The sequence below is a fragment of the Tamandua tetradactyla genome, chromosome 8 (genome assembly GCF_023851605.1).
Source record: "Tamandua tetradactyla isolate mTamTet1 chromosome 8, mTamTet1.pri, whole genome shotgun sequence".
Classification (NCBI taxonomy): domain Eukaryota; kingdom Metazoa; phylum Chordata; class Mammalia; order Pilosa; family Myrmecophagidae; genus Tamandua; species Tamandua tetradactyla.
In genome coordinates this window covers 38,947,688-38,967,255 of record NC_135334.1, presented here as the reverse complement: position 1 = coordinate 38,967,255, position 19,568 = coordinate 38,947,688, and the positions used below count along the sequence as shown (strand labels likewise).

The following is a 19,568-nucleotide window of genomic DNA, read 5'->3' as shown; positions in this document are numbered from 1 at the left end:
TTCTCCTTCTGGGACACCCATAACATGTATATTCGTGTGCTCCATATTGTCTTTCAATTCCCTGAGTCCGTGATCATTTTTTTCCATTTTTTTCTCTAAATTTTCTTTTTGTTGCCAAATTTCAGGTGTTCTGACCTCCAGTTCACTAATCCTATGTTCTGTCTCTCGAAATCTACCATTGTAGGTTTCCATTGTTTTTTTCATCTCTTCGACCGTGCCTTTGATTCCCATAAGTTCTGTGATTTGTTTTTTCAGACTTTCAGTTTCTTCTTTTTATTCATTCCTTGCCTTCTTTATATCCTCCTTCAATTCATTGATTTGGTTTTTGATGAGGTTTTCCATGTCTGTTTGTATATTCTGAATTAATTGTTTCAGCTCCTGTATGTCATTTGAATTGTTGGTTTGTTCCTTTGACTGGGCCATATCTTCAATTTTCCTAGTGTGATTTGTTATTTTTTGCTGGTGTCTAGGCATTTAATTGCCTTAATTAGTTTATTCTGGAGATTGCTTTCACTTCCTTTACCTAGGGTTTTCTTGGTGGATGAATTTGTTGTCTGTCTGTTCTTTGACATTCAGTTCAGCTTAATCTGGACTTCTAGCTTAGGTTTTGTTTAACAGAGGAGAACTTTTCAGTTCTTGTTTTCTTGTTTCTTGTCCTGCTTGCATGGTGTTTCCCACCCACCTTTAGGAGGGTCTACTTAGGTATTATAGACTCCAGCCAGATTTTCCGAGATCACACTGGCCTCCTATCAGGAGGAAAGGGTCACCTGCATTGGTTTCCCCTGAGGGTGAGACCCAGCAGGTTGACAGACTTTCCTGTGAAGTCTCTGGGCTCTGTTTTTCTTATCCTGCCCAGTATGTGGTGCTTGTATCCCTGCAGGTCCCATCAGCATAAGATGATGCGGTACCTTTAACTTAGGTGGACTCTCCCTGCTGGGGGCGTGGTGGAAACAGAGGAGAGGTTGTAGGCTGGTTGTTTTTTTTTTTTCATGGGCAGGCACCCGGAAACGAACCCGGGTCCTTGGGCTTGGCAGGCAAGCATTCTTACCTGCTGAGCCACCGTGGCCCACCCTGTAGGCTGGTTTTAATGGCTTCAAATTACCAAGCCCTGATGTCTGAATTCTTTGAGAGAGGGATTCCACCTGAGTTGGGCTTCACCCCTCCCCTGGGGAAGGCACAGGCTCCAGACAGGCCCACAAAGGAGCTTGTTTCTGCCTATGCCTGAGGCAGTTGCAGCCTGAGAAGCCCTGCCACTGTATTCAAAGTCAGTCAAGCCTTTGTAGAAACACAGCCACAAAAACCTCTGTTTTTTTGTTTTTTTTTTTCTTTTTCTGTCAGTTCTGCCCCCTTGGTGCTGGGGCAAAAATGAGTGACCTCCACTCTGACCAGGTTCACCTGAGTTGGGGGCTTATTTTTAGTAGTCAGAATTTGTTGATTAATTCCACCATTGGTGTTTGGTTGGGCTCAGCCCCTACTGCTGGTAAAGTCTCTTTCCTTCCTCCTCTGGGAAGCAGTCTGTGGGTGAGGGGCGCCAGCTGCTGCGACTTGGGGAACTCACGGTTCTGGGGGTGCTGGCAGCCTGTCCACCTAGTCCAGACTGGCGTATGCTGTGTGTCCAGTCACTGATGTGGCCCCAGGAACAGTTCTGTACTGTTTCTGGTTATTTAGTAGTTGTTCTGGAGGACAAACTAAAATGTGCACATTGTTAAGCTGCCATTTTGGCCCGGAAGTCTGGAGTTAACTTTTTTAAACAGTGTTTTAGAAAGTCAGTTTGATTGGCAAGATTTTAATGAATCGGCATTCCTATCTGCTTGTATTTAGGATCAGGAATGGAGCAGAAACTTTGATCCCAAACTTCAGAATCTTTTGAGTGAACTAGAAGCTGGATTGGGTATTGTTCTACGAAGATCACACACTAACTTATCAAAAGTGAAATTTAAAGAAGATGACACATGTGGTATGTAATCATAGCTTAATCAAATCAAATAAAAATGATTGTTTCATTGTTTGTAAATTAACATATTTCTTCTCAGATTTCTTTTTACACTTTTGAAGCTTCTCTGAACTTGATGAGCTGCTTTTAAGTGAAAAGATTTATATGAATTTGTAGTAGAGGAAAACGACTTCTGTAACAATGAACAATTCATGGAAAATGTAACCTATCACCATGTGCAATTCATGGAAATAGAAAGCAATTGAGTATCTTGCAAAGATTGGCAACTTTGATTTTAAAATGTGTTTTATTTGATGATGTTTAATAATATTCTTACAGTTATAGATGTATTACTATTCATATGAATAATTACTATAAAAGGAATGACACACAAATCATTATTTTAAAATATTGAATAGTTTTATAATTTGCTCGATTAGTGAAATAGAGACATCCTGAAGCTCATAGATCTGGAAAGAATAGTGTACTTATTTCTAGCATATGATTATACTGGAGATTGTCCAGTTCATTGGGAAATTTAAAAGCAAATTTAAAATTAAACACTAATGTGTAGTGTTAATAACAGGGAAAACTATGTATGTGTAACGAGTATATGAGAACTCTTTTCTGCATGATTTTTCTGTAAACCTACAACTTCTCTAGTAAAAAAACTTTAATTTGTTTATATTTTGAAATGAAATTTAAAACATTTAGGAATTAAATTATAATTATTTCCAATTTGGATTTCATTGGAATTAAATTTAGGAAAACTTCATGGTAGAGAATCAAACTACATATATACAAGGTGCAGAATATGCATATAATGAATGGTTTTCAAAAGTATGTAAGAATTATACTGAACAAAAAACTTTATGTGAAGTATGAATTTGGTACTGTTAGTGTTTTCAGTTGGCTTAAGTAAGAATTTCCTGTTCATAGCAGTTTTAAAATTAATTTTCTGTATATCTTCAAGAGTATAGGAAATATGCATGGATACGGATATAACCAAAATCAGTAAATGAATCAGATAACTTTCTGGCTTTTCATTTTTAATTAATTTTTTTTTCTTCACTGTTTTCAGGTATTCTTACACCAAATGATGAGTTCCAGTTTTGGATAGAACAAGCTCATCGTGGAAATAAACAGATTAGTAAAGAACGAGCCAGTTATTTTAAAGAATTATTTGAAACAATTGCAAGAGTATGTGACTACCTAGTTTTTTCTCAGACTAAAAATACCTTAGGATTCAATTTTTACTAGATGTACCTTTTACAAATCTTGATTTTAAACAAAGTATATCCTTTACATATGGTGGGGTGTGCTTAAGATATGCATTTAAAATGAGTAAAAGTTAGAAATCCAAGCTTACAAAAAAGTTAAATTCTAATCTCAAATGTTGTTCTCAAAAGCATAATCATTTTTCTGAAGATAGATAGGGGAAAAACAAAAGCCTACTATATTAGTAGAAGTTTGCCCACGTAGAGCTAATATATTCTTTTGAAAGATTGGTCTTTACTGAAATTAACATTTTGAAGTAATCTGAAATATGAAAACTCTTCAGTTTTCATACTTAATTTGATTATTCCTTGTTATATCTACATAATACTTAAACCAGTGGCCATTTTAATTTTGGTTGAAGAAAAATAGTCTTTTCAAAACTTAAATATAGAATTTTCTACTTGTTCTCAGTAATATTTCAATAATATTTTACTGGATATTTGAGAGGGTTTTAAAGTTTTTTTAACAATGATGAAAATATAGGATACTATATCTTGTATTATGGTTGTATTATTGTTAATAATACGCAGCACAGTAAATGAATGAATAAAGAAGTGAACTACAATAAGTAGTGTATATAGGGTTTTAAGTCACCTCTGACTAGGTGAATAAAAATAATTCAAAATTATTCAAAAAATAATTCAAAATTAGGCCAAGAATATATGAAATGACTAGACTTTTTGTAATTTTTTTTTTTTTTTACTTCTGGCTTTCATAACATTTATGTTTGTGAAGAAACTTGTGGCAGTATTTGCATAAAGAAATAATATATCATCTGATAGAAAGAAGAGAAAATAATATGGCAGGTATCAAAATTGAGAGCAGTTGAGAACATCTGAGGACACTTTGACTGTATTATTCAGCATACAAATATGATTGTGTTTAAAAATAAATGCATTTTGGTCTTAGGAGTTTTATAACTTGGACAGTCTGTCCTTACTGGAAGTGGTTGACCTGGTGGAGACTACCCGGGATGTTGTTGATGATGTGTGGAGACAAACAGAGCATGACCATTATCCTGAGTCACGAATGTTACATCTCTTAGACATCATAGGTACTAGTAAAGACATGAACTTGGGGAATGCTGGGAAGCCTGTTTTATTTTATTTTATTATTTTTTCTTTCAACCCTTACTTAAAATGTGTCTTAATGTAATCAGTACTTAAAGTAACTCTTAAAACAAATCCGGTAGAATTATTAAATTATTTAAGTAGATATTTGTATACAGTTGGTAAATTTAAATCAAATATGACAAATTTTTTGACCATTAGTAGAACTAAATTTACAAAGATTTTTATTACTATGCATATATTAATTTAGGCTTTCTTTTGAAATGAAATGAAAAATTCTTTAAAATATATTGGCTTATCTGTCAATATTAAAAATGCAAATACCTTTGACCCAGAAAATATGCTTCTCAATGTTATTGTAAGGAAATATCAGACAAGTACATTTGAATATATATACAAAGATTTTTATTACAACATTTTAATATAAGTAGAAGCAAATATCAATTGAGAATTGGTTACATAATGCGAGGGCCATATAGTAGGCTATGCAGCCTTTAAAAAATTTCTATTACATTGAAAGATATACATGAAATATTGAAAGATGCAAAAGTACAAACTAATGTGTTTGTTTAAAAAATATTTGTTTATTGTTAATGCTAGTGCTGTCCTGAGGCTATATGCCTATGGTATTCCACAGACCCTTAGTTTGCTAATTTGGGTATTATTTTAGTTTTGCCACAAGCGTGTATTGCTTCTATATAATTATTCTGTAAAATGATATTCATTTCCATTAAAATGTTTGCTTTGTATTATTTTAGGTGGCTCATTTGGAAGATTTGTTCAGAAAAAATTGGGAACTTTGAACCTGTGGGGAGATCCTTATTACCTTGTGAAAGAAAATCTGAAAGCTGGTATTTCAATTTGTGAGCAGTGGGTGATAGCTTGTAATCATCTAACAGGCCAGATGTGGCAGCGCTATGTTCCTCATCTATGGAAAAATGAAAAATATTTCCCTGAAACACTTGACAAACTTGGCAAACGCCTTGAAGAGGTATCAGTTTGATTATCTGTATCTTTCTTTTAAAGTGTGAAGTGATTATTCACTTGCTTGTGTAAGTGTTTTATAATTAATGAGCACTGTAAGTCTGATAGAAGTTATTTATAGTTTTGAGGAAACACAACTTAAAGTTTGTTTGAGATAATTTAAGGCAGTCACCTGGCACAGTTCTAGGTACTCACTGAACCATAAGTGCTAGTTTCTGCCTCTTTTCTTTTTCTTTGATGCATGACTTTTGTCAACTTTTAAGTGGTAAATGTCTATTTTGTTCTTTGCTATAAAGATAATCAAGCTATTTGTCCTCATGGAAGACTTCAGGCATTCTCTTGGTTGTTAGTATTGTTTTTAAACAGGGATAGCTTTTTAGGGAATATTTGTAGAAATACTTAAAACAACTGTTTAAGTAAGTAATGAATTTCAGTGTAGAACTACTATAGAGACAAAATGAGTATATGGTAAGATTGCAAAGGTGAATCTCACTTATTGCTATATATTCAGGGATTTTTTAATCCTTTTACATTATGGAAGATGTCAGACATACATAAAACTAAAATAGTATATTGAATTCCCATGTGTCCTTTACTCAGTTTCAATAATCACTGACATTTTTAAACATTTTTTTTTCTCTTTGCCTCCCTTGCCCTGCCCTTCTGTTTTTTTTTTGCAGAAGTATTTTTTTTAAATATTTAAAAACTTTTTAAATGATGTAACATATATACAGAGCAAAGAAAGAAAAAGTAACAATTTTCAAAGCACACTTTAGCAAGTAGTTACAGAGCAAATCCCAGAGTTTGTCATGGGCTACCTTTCCATCATCTCAAATTTTTTCTTCTAGCTGCTCCGAAACACTGGAGGCTAGAAGGAATATTAATATAGTGATTCAGCAGCCATACTCATTTGTATGGTCCCTCTGGGTTTCAGGATTTATCTGACCTAGGAACCCTTGTTGTGGGTAGTCTTTCCTTCTCCCTTGCAGAAATAAGTGTCATAAGAGCAGGCCTCAAAATCCAGGGCTTGGCCTATTTTTCTTGGGACTCCCCAAATGATTGGGAGGGTACCTGCGGTTTCCCAAATGGAGGAGTAATAGTTCCATATTTAACAAATGATACATATATATGCATATGTATCATTTGTTAAACCCTACCTTCTCTGTAGAACTTCATCATCTTCTTTGCTCTTTCTCCCACTCTTAAGGGGTTTTGAACAGAGCCCATTCTAACATTTTCATATTGAAAGGGGCTGTCGATAATATGAGACAAGGGGATGGAAGTAACTGATTTTCTAGAGAGGCTGACCACTCTGCATTTCAGGACACTTGGTTTTGGAACTTAACTGGAAGTTGTAGGTTTCTGGAAAGTAATCCTAGGGTATGGAACCTTTGTAGAATCTCAGATAAAGCCCTAGGTGTTCTTTAGGGTTGGCAGGAATGGTTTTGGTTGGGATTTGGCAAACTATGATAGATAGCAGTGTCTAGCTGAAGCTTGTCTAAGAGTAGCCTCCAGAGTAGCTTCTCAACTCTTTCAGCCATTGATACCTTATTTGTTATACTTCTTTTCCCCCTTTTGGTCAGTATGGCATTGTTGATCCCACAGTGCCAGACCAGGCTCATCCCTGAGATTCATATCTTGTGTTGCCAGGGAGACTTTCACCCCTGGATGTCATGTCCCATGTAGGGAGTAGGGCAGTGATTTCACTTGCAGACTTGGGCTTAGAGAGAGAGAGAGGCCACATCTGAGCCACAAAAGAGGTTTTCTGGAAGTAACTCTTAGGCATACCTGTAGGTAGGCTAAGCTTCTCTGCTACATAAATAAGCTTCATAAGTGAAAGCATCAAGATCAAGGGCTTGGCCCTTAACTTGGGTGTCCCTAATGATCAGTACATTCAGATATGATCAGTCTGATCCCAGTCTGATCCATCTATTATAACTCTTGTCACCAGCTTTTGTGCGTGTGCATGTGTGTGTGTGTGTGTGTGTGTGTGTGTATGATCTGATAATATATAGTCTTCTTTATTGACACTTTAAATTACATGATATGCTGTCAGCTCTCATAATCACAGTAATTTCAAAGTAGTGGTGAGAATAAAGAATATTTTTAAAAATCTACAATTGAGGCAGTAGGTTATGAAATTATCTGTGATTTCTGTTGGTGACAGTCACAAGTATATATACCTAATGCCCCTGTGCTTCGCTTCCTACATTTGTCATTGCAGAGAATGCTAAATTTCAGTTAGAGATTTATGAAAATAAAGAGAAAATAAAGTGAGCCAAAAAATTGCTTTTTAATTGACGTTCCCAGACACCAGATTAGGAACTCTGAACTATGAAGCATCTTGGCTGTTAGCTTCTTGGGAAGATTTGTAACATGGCGGCCATCATAGTACCACCTTGTAAAATTATTGTGGGAACATCTCCATCAAGTAATTAATTAATTAATTCCATCAACTTTTTACTTATTGATAGTAGCAGCCATGGGTGATCATGAGGGGTTACAAAGTGGTGGTTTTCCAATTCTGTTGTTCTTTCTGCATTTATTAGTAATGGTTTTCTCTGTAGAAGAACTTTTCCTCATCAGTATAGTCTGGGTATGGAGGTAAGCACCAGCAGCCTTTATCCGCTGGCAACTGCCTGCAATGGGCAGGAACTGGGAGGTAGAGCTCGGGAGGGGTATAGCATGACTGCGCTTGTGCAGGAGAGGTGGATTGGGCTGGGGCAGGTGTTCTTGTGCTTAGGTGGGGTTGTGGGGCATGCTTGGATCTGGAGAATGGGAGTGGGTGGCAGGGTTCAGGTGCCCATGGGGTGGGGAGTGAGGGTAGTGCGTTCAGGAATTGGGCTTGGCTTACTTCCCAGTCTCCATCTCCCTATCTCCCCATCTGCACTCCTGAGGGCTCTGTGTTCCCGTGTTAGGCTGTTTCCACCACCTGAACGGTCTCCAGTTCTCTGCTTCTCAGTTCCTCCACTTTTGCAACCAAGACCACCCTTTTGGTGCAGAAGACCCTCCCAGGTTGCTTACACCTAGGATTGCAGTCTCAGTCACCCTCTGGTCCCTTCCCTAGCTGTTCCTTGGAGCAGGGTTGAACTCGATCTATCCTATTCTACCATCTTCTCGGAACTCCTAGAAATGCAATTTAGTGTGAAGTAATGAGAGACAGATATTTTTACTATATTAAAGACAGGCTCATTTTCCAAAATAAGCTTTAAACCTAGTATAAAATATTTAAGTCTTATATGTTTTCAGGACATTTGAGCATACTGATTAATGTTAGTGTGATGACACGTTTTAAAAGTTTTTGAGTGTCATTTTGATTACTGATGAAAGTACTAATGCTCAGGATTATAGATTCTTCTTTTTTTTTTGGTTATAAAGCTAATATTTATTGAGTTCTTTTTATGGGCCCAACTCTTAGCAATCCCTTCACCTTCAATATTTCTAAAGACAGAAATTATTTTTATACTCATTTTCAGATAAGGAACCTAAGGTTTAGAGAGTTTAAATAACTTTACAATGAATACACAGCTAAGTGAGGACATATAATCAGTCTGCATGCCTCACTTCAAAGTATGCTATCTTTTTTTTTAAGCATTTTTTATTGTGAAATATAGCATATATAAAGAAAAGTGATAAATTTTAAAGTACAGTTAAACAAGTAGTTTTAGAGCAAATTTCAAGTATAGTATGGGTTACAGTTCCACAATTTCAGGTATTTCCTTCTGGCTGTTCTAATACACTAGAAACTAAAAAGAAATATCTATATAATGATTCAGTAGTCATAATCATTTTTAAAACCTACCTTTTCTGTTACAACTCCTTCCTTTCATTTGATCATTCTATCAATCTTCAAGGGTATTTTGACAATGACCATTCTAACTTCTTCATGTTTAAAAGGGGTATTTGACATTATTGGGTAGGGGAATGCAACTGGTTGATGTTGTAGATTCATTTTTTTTCTCTAACTTTTTTTATTGTATAATATAACATATTTACAAAGCAAAGAAAGAAAAAAGCAATACTTTTAAAAGCACTCTTCAGCAAGAGGTTATAGGACAGATCCCAGAGTTTGTCATGGGCTACCATACCATCCTCTCAGATGTTTCCTTCTAGCTGTTCTAGAATATTGAATGCTAGAAGGAGTATATGTATTTTTTATCATCATGATCTACTTTTTTGTGAAAAAAAGAAATTTATTTATACAAAACAATAAATTTCAAACACAGCACAACAATTTAGTTGTAGAACAGATTTCAGAGTTTGATATGGATTACAATCCCACGATTTTAGGTTTTTACTTCTAGCTGCTCTAAGATACTGGAGCCTAAAAGAAGTATCAGTATAATGATTCAGCAATCATACTCTTTTGCTAAACCGTACCTTCTCTGTATAACTCCCTCATCACTTTTGATCTTTCTCCCACTCTTTAGGGTTACTTGGGCTATTCTTGTTCTAACTTTTTCATGTCAATAACGTGGTGTAGGGAGATGGAACTAGCTGATGTTCTGGAGACACTGGGCCCTCTAGGTTTCCAGTCTTGTTTTGTCCAGGGACCCATCTGGAGGTTGTAGGATTTTGGAAAGTTACCCTTGTGCGTGGAACCTTTGTGGAATCTTATCTAGTGCCTAAGGTGTTCTTTATGATTGGCTGGAATGGTTTTGGTCAGGGTTTGGCAAGTTATGATAGGTAGCAATGTCTAACAGAAGCTTGCTTAAGAGTGACCTCCAGAGTAGCATCTGAACTCTATTTGAATTCTCTCTGTCACTGATACCTTATTTCTTACACTTCTTTTCCCTCTTTTGGTCAGAATGGCATTGTTGGTCCCATGGTGCCATTGCCAGACTCATCTACCACTCTGCCAGGGAGACTTTCACTCCTAGAAGTCATGTCCCACATAGCGGGGAGGGCAGTGTTTTCACTTACAGAGTTGGGCTTAGAGAGTGAGAGAGAGAGAGAGAGACCACATCTGAGCCACAAAAGAGGTCCTCCAAAAGTAACTCCTAGGCATATGTATAGGTAGGCTAAGCTTCTCTGCTACATATATAAGCATCACAAGATGAAGCTTTCAAGATCAAAGGCTTGACCTATTGATTTGGTTTTCCCCAATATTTGATACAGTATTTGGGGTTTCCCAGGTGGTAAAGTTTAATAGTTCCATATTTTTTCTCCCATCTGTCAAGGGACTTTGCCAGTACTTTTTGATTATCTGCTTAATATATTCTAGGATGTATTGAGGCATTACATTAAACTATACAGAATTAAAGGTTCTCACTCTTATTCTGGGCTCCCTGTGTTTCAGTTGTTTAAATGAGCTGTCCAGACAGGTTGAATTAGATTATGTGCTATAAAAAATATAGATGCCAGACAAAATAAAGCTTTCTTCCCTTGGTCTCAAAGAGTAGGTGAGGTTCTAAAATATAGTAATGTTTTCTTTACCCTTCTGTTCTGAATTACTTCAATCCTGACCTGATCGGCTTTGTTCTCATCTTTAAATACCAGGCTATGCATATATAAAAGGACCTCTCAAAATCCAGAAATAACAATTACCACTCTGGATTAAATGTGACTGCTATAAGAGCTTATAATCTAGGCCCCTATTTTCTTATATACATTTTATAGATTCATTTTTATTCTTCATTTCACAGAACTTAAAGAAATTCTTACCCAGTATTTTTAAATTTTAGATATATTTTGTGCATTTTTTGATTTTAAGTAAATTTTGTTTTTTAAAATTTTATGTTTTAGGTTTTGGCTGTTAGAACAATTCATGAGAAGCTTCTCTATTTTTTACCTCCCAGTGAAGAACAAATCATATGCCTGGCTCGAGTATTTGAACCTTTTACTGGTCTGAATCCTGTGCAGTATAATCCATATACTGAGGTGGAATATGCATATATGTTTATATAATTTCTCTTTGTGTTGTTCTTTTTAAAGATTGATTTTGTAAATATTAAAATCTAACAGTATTGTTAATTGGTTTTAGCCTTTGTGGAAAGCTGCAGTTTCGCAGTATGAAAAAATTATTTTACCTGCAGAACAAAAAATAGCAGGAAAATTGAAAAATTATATTTCAGAAATTCAAGACAGTCCACAGCAGGTAAACTATTTAAAAATTTCACTTTTGACATTTCCCTTTATTTTAGAAGACATATATATTTACTAAGGTGATCCAATTGTGATGAACATATGTCTATTTTATTTTACATTAGCTTCTTCAAGCATTTTTGAAATATAAAGAGTTGGTGAAGCGTCCAACTATAAGGAAAGAATTGATGTTAGAAAGAGAAACTTTACTGGCAAAACTTGTGGACTCAGTTAAAGGTAAACTTTTATCAGAGTTTATAGTGTTTGCTTTAGAAAATATTTTTGTAGGTTACTTTTTTTTGTTACAGATCATTTGGGATTTAGAGGCATGTTCTACATCTATATGCTGAAGATTAACTTACTGTTTCGCTTATAAATGACAGATATTTTGGGTTAAATTATTTTCCTCCTGTGTCTCACTTGTTACATGGTGAAGTACTTAAGGCTAAAGACCAACTCATTTTTCTATCAACAACATTTGACATAGAGCTTGGTCATGATAGGAGCTTAGTATATATGTTGAACATGTGTAACCATTTGATTTGATTTAATTTTATAGATTTTCGATTAGATTTTGAGAATCGATGCCGAGGAATTCCTGGTGATGCATCTGGACCACTCTCTGGGAAAAATCTTTCAGAAGTTGTCAATAATATAGTTTGGGTCCGCCAGTTGGAACTGAAGGTATTAGCATTGATAAAAGTTGAAGAATACTAATTTTTAAATGTGCTTATTAAATCAGGTAGAAGGCATTCTAGAACTATAGTGAAAGCATTAAAGAACACTTTGTTTTCCTTGACATGTCCATCTAATTTTGTTATCAAATATAAGTAACTGAAAAAGTTTGCTGAGAAGGTTCTAATCATTTTCCTCATTCCTCATATAGTGATCTTTGTCAAGCTATTTAACACTCTTGTTGCAGTTATTCCAGATTCATGTCTTTTTCTTTTCCTTTTTTTTTTTTTTAGCCTTATTCAAGAGGAAAGCATCCTTTATACTGCATTAAAAAATCCTTTGAAAATATAGTATTTAAAAATCTTAGTATTACAGGGCTGTGTGATGGTGGCTCAGTGGTAGAATTCTCACCTGCCATGATGGAGACCCTGGTTTGGTTCCTGGTACCTGCCCATATAAAACAAAACAAAAAAATCTTAGTATTACGAAGTATTTCTGTATGCATGTTTATGTAGCTGGAATTGCTTTAAACTGAAAAGAAGTTAAAGAAAGGGTGAAAGATAATTATGACATCATTGTCTAAAGCAGTTACAGGAATTTTTTTTTTATTTTTAAACTTTTTTTTATTGTATAACATAACATATATACAAAGCAAAGAAGTGAAAAAGCAACTTTGAAAAAAAAGTTTTCAAAGCACTCTTCAACAGGTAGTTATGGGACAGATCCCAGAGTTTGTCATGGCCTACTATATGATCCTCTCATATTTTTCATTCTAGCTGTTCCAGAATATAGGAGGCTAGAGGGCTTAAATATTTTTTTATCATCACAATCAACTTTTTTTCCTTTTTTTTTTGTGAAAGATATCATATATAGAAAAAAGCAATACATTTCAAAGCACAGCACCACAATTAGTTGTAGTACATATTTCAGAGTTTGACAAAGTTTACAATTCCACAATTTTAGGTTTTTACTTCTACCTGCTCTAAAATACTGGAGACTAAAAGATTTACCAATTTAATGATTCAGTATTCATATTCATTTGTTAAATCCTATCTTCTCTGTATAACTCCACCACCACCTTTGATCATTCCATCCCTCTCTTTAGGGGTGATTAGGCTATGGTGAGTCTAAATTTTTCATATTGAAAGGGTCTGTCACTAATATGGAACAGGGAGATGGAACTATCATGTTCTGGAGAGGCTGGGTTAGGTTTAAGGACTTATCTGGACCAGGGATCCACCTGGAGGTTGGAGGTTTCTGGAAAGTTACTCTAGTGCCTGGAACCCTTGTGGAATCTTATATATTGTCCTAGGTGTTCTTTAGAATTGACTGGAATGGTCTTAGTTGGGGGTTGGCAGGTTATGATAGGCAGCAAGATCTAACTGAAATTTGTAAAAGAGCATCCTCCAAAGTAGCCTCTCGACTTTATCTGAATTCTTTCTGCCTCTGATACTTTATTAATTGCACTTCTTTTCCACCTGTTGGTCAGAATGGAATTGTTGATCCCATGGTGTTAGGTCTGGATTCATCCCTGGGAGAGTGACAGGAATTTATAGATGCACAAGACTATATGATTACTTTAAAAGTGATCTAAGAATCTTGTGGACTTACTAATTAGTATGTCATACAGTGTACTGATTATGGCTCTTATTTAATAAATACTGATTGATAATGGTCTGTAATTAAGAACAAGAAGGCAGAGTATTATAAAGGCTAGTATATTTGAAAGTTCTGATTTGTATTTTTGGTGCTTTATTTTCTGAAATATTCTGTTTGGATTGTGAGTTAGCTTTCCTAAGTGCTGTTTGTACAATTGTGGAGGAAAAGGCCTTCTGTCCTTTAATTGCCATTCAAATTGGCTTAACTGTTGTTTGAGCCATCAGCCAAAATTTGGCATTTGTAGCTGAGGGCCAAAATTATTACTGAACATGTTTAAGACTATTGCTGAAGGTATTGATTGGGGTTTCTTTTGATAATTTATGGGACACACATATTTTGGAACCTGACTTTCCCTTGTCCTACAATTCAAATTATGCCTTGAGTTGGTTTTACTCTTGTATTTGGTTTTCTGAATTCATATAATTCATGCAAAGTATGGGTTAATATTCTTATATTCCCTGTTAAATTTTAGAATTCTATTCCTTATAATTTCTGATTCATAGATCAGTGAAGGAGGCTCATTATTTTATGCTAATTTTGTTTGAATTTAAATAATTCATGTTCTTTTAATTTGACTTTTTAAGGTAGATGATGCTATCAAGATTGCAGAGGCTCTTTTATCTGATTTGCCAGGATTTCGATCATTCCATCGTACTGCTGAAGATCTCTTGGATCAGTTTAAACTCTATGAACAAGAACAGTTTGATGATTGGTCCCGGGATATTCAGTCAGGTTTATCTGATTCCAGATCTGGTTTGTGGTAAGTATAAATATATGAAACAGTGAAATCTATACAAGAAACTTTTATTTCACATTGTTAATCCAAACAGCAAAATGGGATTAATCATCTCTGTTTGCTATTAGCTTTAGGCTGACTCCAGGCTTCCTTTAATTTTTTAATTTTTAAATTTATTTATTAATTTAAAAAATTAAGAACAAACAAAAACATTAACATATCATTCTGTTCTACATATATAATCAATATTTTCAATATCATCACATAGTTGCATATTCATCATTTCTTAGAACATTTGCATCAGTTCAGAAAAAGAAATAAAAAGACAACAGAAAAAGAAATAAAACGATAACAGAGAAAAAAAAAATTATACATACCATACCCCTTATCCCTCGCTTTCATTGATCACTAGCATTTCAAACTAAATTTATTTTAACATTTGTTACCCCTATTATTTATTTTTATTCCATATGTTCTACTCATCTGTTGACAAGGTAGATAAAAGAAGCATCAGACAATGTTTTCACAATCACACAGTCACATTGTGAAAGCTATATCATTATTCAATCATCATCAAGAAACATGGCTACTGGAACACAGCTCTACATTTTCAGGCAGTTCCCTCCAGCCTCTCCCTTACATCTTGGTTAATAAGGTGATATCTACTTATGCATAAGAATAACCTCCAGGAAAATCTCTCGGCTCTGTTTGGAATCTCTCAGCCATTGACACTTTTTCTCATTTCACTCTTCCCCCTTTTGGTCGAGAAGGTTTTCTCGATCCCTTGATGCTGGGTCTCAGCTCATTCTAGAGTTTTTCTCAATCCCTTAATGCTGAATCTCAGCTCATTCTGGGATTTCTGTCCCACATTGCCAGGAAGATCCACACCCCTGGGAGTCATGTCCCACGTAGACAGGGGAAGGGTGGTGAGTTTGCTTGTTGTGTTGGCTGGAGAGAGAGGCCACATTTGAGCAACAAAAGAGGTTCTCCTGGGGGTGACTCTTAGGCCTACTTTTATAGGCTTGACCTATCCCCTGTGGGGTTAAGTTTCATATGAACAAACCCCAAGACTGGGGGCTCAGCCTATAGCTCTGGTTGCCCACACTGCTTGTGAGAATATTAGGAATTCAACTTGGAGAAGTTGAGTTTTCCCCTGTTCTCACCATTCCCCGAAGGGGGCTTTGCAAATACTTTTCCACTCACTGATCAAATCACTCTGGGATTCATCAGGGCATCACCTGGACAAACCAACAAAATCTCATGTCTTATACAAAGTTCCATGTACTTAAGGTGTTCAACCAACTATCTACATAAGTTATATTAGGAGATACACTAGTCAAAATATAGATTTGTACCAATAAACATTTTTTGCTTTAGTCTCACACGTAAGTTGAAATTTTGAAATATTAATTACCATCTATTTTCAGTACCCTGCAGTAATGACATTCCTTTGCTCTTCATGCAAAAACATTTTTTTAATTTGTACATTTAGTCACTATCATTATACACTCTAGGCATTCCTAGATTACACCATCTCAATCTTCACCATCTATCTTTCTTTGTGATTTCATTTATGCCCCCAGCCCTCCTCCCTCTATCATTCTCACATGCAGCTTCATTCAGTGTTTTAACATAATTGTATTACAGTTTGGTAGTATTGTGCTGTCCATTTCTGAGTTTTTATATTCAGTCCTGTTGCACAATCTGTATCCCTTCAGCTCCATTTACCCAATATCTTACCCTATTTCTATCTCCTGATGGTCTCTGTTACCAATGAAATATTCCAAGTTTATTCACTAATGTCAGTTCATATCAGTGAGACCATACAGTATTTGTCCTTTTGTTTTTGGCTAACCTCACTCTCCATAATGTTCTTAAGGTCCATCCATGTTGTTACATACTTCATAACTTTTTTCTGTCTTATAGCTGCATAATATTCCATCTTATGTAAATGCCACAATTTGTTTAGCCAACCATCTGTTGATGGGCATTTTGGCTGCTTCTATCTCTTGGTAATTGTAAATAATGCTGCTATAAACATTGGTGTATAAATGTCCATTTGTGTCCTTGCCCTCATGTCCTTTGAGTAGAGACAGCATATAGATGGGTCTTGTTTTTTAACCATTCTGCCAGGCTATGTCTTTTGATTGGAGAGTTTAATCCATTAACATTCAGTGTTATTACTGCATGGGTAGTTCTTTCTTCTACTATTTTGCCTTTTGGATTTTATATGTCATATCTAATTTTCCTTCTTTTTACCTTTACTCATAGTCTTCCTTTCTACACTCTTCTCCACACCTCTCTCTTCTGTCTTCGTATCTGTCTCTAGTGCTCCCTTTAGTATTTCTTGCAGAGCTGGTCTCTTGGTCACAAATTCTCTCAGTGATTTTTTGTCTGAAAATGTTTTAATTTCTCTCTCAGTTTTGAAGGACAGTTTTGCTGGATATAGAATTCTTCCTTTGGCAGTTTTTCTCTTTTAATAGTTTAAATATATTATCCCACTGTCTTCTTGCCTCCATGGTTTCTGCTGAGAGATCTGCACATAGTAATATGGGGCTTCCCTTGTATGTGATGGATTACCTTTCTCTTGCTACTTTCAAGATTCTCTCTTTCTCTTTGACCTCTGACATTCTGATTAGTAAATGTCTTGGAGTACGTCTATTTGGATCTATTCTCTTTGGGGTACGTGCACTTCTTGGATGTGTAATTTTAAGTCATAAGAGTTGGGAAATTTTCAGTTTTAATTTTCTCCATTAGTTTTTCTCCTCCTTTTCCCTTCTCTTTTCCTTCTGGGACACCCACAACACGTGTATTCGTGTGCTTCATATTGTCTTTCAATTCCCTGAGTCCCTGCTCATATTTTTCCATTTTTTCCCCTATATTTTCTTTTTCTTGCTGGATTTCAGATGTTCTGTCCTCCAGTTCACTAATCCTATGTTCTGTCTCTCAAAATCTACCATTGTAGGTTTCCGTTGTTTTTTCCATCTCTACTACCTTGCCTTTCATTCTCATAAGTTCTGTGATTTGTTTTTTCAGACTTTCAGTTTCTTCTTTTTGTTCATTCCTTGCGTTCTTTATATCCTCCCTCAATTCATTGATTTGGTTTTTGATGAGGTTTTCCATGTCTGTTTGTGAATTAATTGTTTCAGCTCCTGTATGTCATTTGAATTGTTGGTTTGTTCCTTTGACTGAGCCATATCTTCAATTTTCCTATCTGATTTGTTAATTTTTGCTGGTGTCTAGGCATTTAATTACCTTAATTAGTTTATTCTGGAGATTGCTTTCACTTCATTTACCTAGGGTTTTCTTGGTGGATGAATTTGTTTTCTATCTGTTCTTCGACATTCAGTTCAGCTTTATCTGGACCTCTAACTTAAGTTTTGTTTAACAGAGGAGAATTTTTCAGTTCTTGTTTTCTTGTTTCTTGCCCTGTTTGTATGGTGCCTTTCCCCCCACAACCCTTAGAAGGGTCTGCTTAGATTTAATAGACCCAAGCCGGATTTTCCCAGACCAAAATGGCCTCCTAACAGGAGAAAAGAGTCACCTGCATCAGTTTTCCCTGAGGGTGAGACCCAGCAGGTTGAAAGACTTTCCTGTGAAGTCTTTGGGCTCTGTTTTTCTTATCCTGCCCAGTGTGTGGTGCTTGTCTGCGTGAAGGTCCCAGCAGTGTAAGATGATGTGGTACCTTTAACTTAGGTGGACTCTCCTTTCTGGGGGCGTGGTGGAGACAGAGGAGAAGTTGTAGGCTGGTTTTAATGGCTTCCAATTACCAAGCCCTAGTGTCTTAATTCCTTGAGAGAGGGATTCCACCTGAGTTGGGCTTCACCTCTCCCCTGGGGAAGGCACAGACTCCAGACAAGCCCCCAAAATAGCTCACTTCTGCCTATGCCTGGGGCAGTTGCAGCCCGAGAAGTCCTGCTGCTATTTCCAAAGTCAATCAAGCCTTTGTAGAAACACAGCCACAAAACCTCTGTTTCCTTCTTTTTTTTTTTGCCTTTTTCTGTCAGTCCTGCCCACTTGGTGCTGGGGCAAAAGTGAGCGACCTCCACTTTGACCAGGTTCACCTAAGCTGGGGGCCTATTTTTAGTAGTCAGAATTTGTTAATTAATTCCGCAATTGGTGATAAACGTGCTCAGTCACTGCTGCTGGTAAATTTCCTTTCTCCTCTGGGAAGCAGCCTGTGGGAGAGGGGTGCCGGCCACTGCAGCTTTGGGAACTCACGGTTCTGTGGGCGTTCACAGCAGGTCCAGCTGGTCCAGACTGGGGTATACTGTGTTTCCGGTCACTGACGTGGCTCCAGGAGATATTCTGTACTGTTTCTGGTTATTTAGTAGTTGTTCTGGAGGACGAACTAAAATGCGCACATTGTTAAGTGCCATCTTGACCCGGAAGTCTCCTTTAATTTTTTGTGGTTGTTTTTGTCAGTGTTAGATTATCCACTTTTAAGAAATTAAGGTTCGAAAAATTTTATGATATAATTGACTGTCTCCCATTTCTTTTCATATCTGTTCCTCAGAACTGCAGATTTAGATTTTAGAAGTAGATTTTCCCTCTCCCTATATTTTTTTGCTATTGATATTCATATCTATTTTCTCCTATATTATGTTAATATATAAAATGTACTATAATATAAAAGTGTATTGTGAACTGTAAAATTTTATTCATTTTAACTCCTTATGACAGGAAGTATTTCTTCTTCATGGTGCCCAGCATATTAAAGCTTTGGTGAGTGTATATTGAGTGGTACTGAACTTAATTCATTGATTAACCTAATTATTCTAAAAGGTGTTTAATTTAAAATGGATGGTCCAGAAAAAAGCTTTGTGTCTTTATACCTCAGTGTACTTTTCTCAGCATCTTATTATTTGTATTTTTAAATGTTTGTCATTTCTTTCTTTAAGTCCTGTGTCCATAATATGAAGTTCTGTTTATTTCCCCTCTACTGCTGTAAAAGATAATTAGTAAAAAAGTAGTACTTCTTAAACTGAATGAATAATTTTGTTTTTTTTTCCCTATATTTAGAATTCTTGATCGAGGTGAAAAATAGAGGAACCAAAGGGTGCTAGGGTATAGTAATTATAACACACTATCACTTTATCTTCGCAGGCCCACTCTGTTTGGTAGCATACCAAAGGTCTCAGACCTGCTC

At 35.9% G+C, this 19,568-nt stretch overlaps 1 protein-coding gene across 2 annotated transcripts in view; it reads left to right on the top strand.

Moving 5' to 3' along the window:
- The window catches only part of DYNC2H1 (dynein cytoplasmic 2 heavy chain 1), a 522,264-nt gene that overhangs the window by 27,135 nt on the left and 475,561 nt on the right, over positions 1-19,568 (top strand). For both annotated transcript variants that reach the window (XM_077113112.1, XM_077113111.1), the window contains exons 3-11: positions 1,822-1,957; positions 3,015-3,133; positions 4,121-4,265; positions 5,040-5,272; positions 11,011-11,145; positions 11,249-11,362; positions 11,475-11,586; positions 11,909-12,033; positions 14,268-14,443. In XM_077113112.1, the coding sequence (XP_076969227.1) occupies positions 1,822-1,957; positions 3,015-3,133; positions 4,121-4,265; positions 5,040-5,272; positions 11,011-11,145; positions 11,249-11,362; positions 11,475-11,586; positions 11,909-12,033; positions 14,268-14,443 (1,295 nt within the window). The remainder of the gene's footprint in view (positions 1-1,821; positions 1,958-3,014; positions 3,134-4,120; positions 4,266-5,039; positions 5,273-11,010; positions 11,146-11,248; positions 11,363-11,474; positions 11,587-11,908; positions 12,034-14,267; positions 14,444-19,568) is intronic.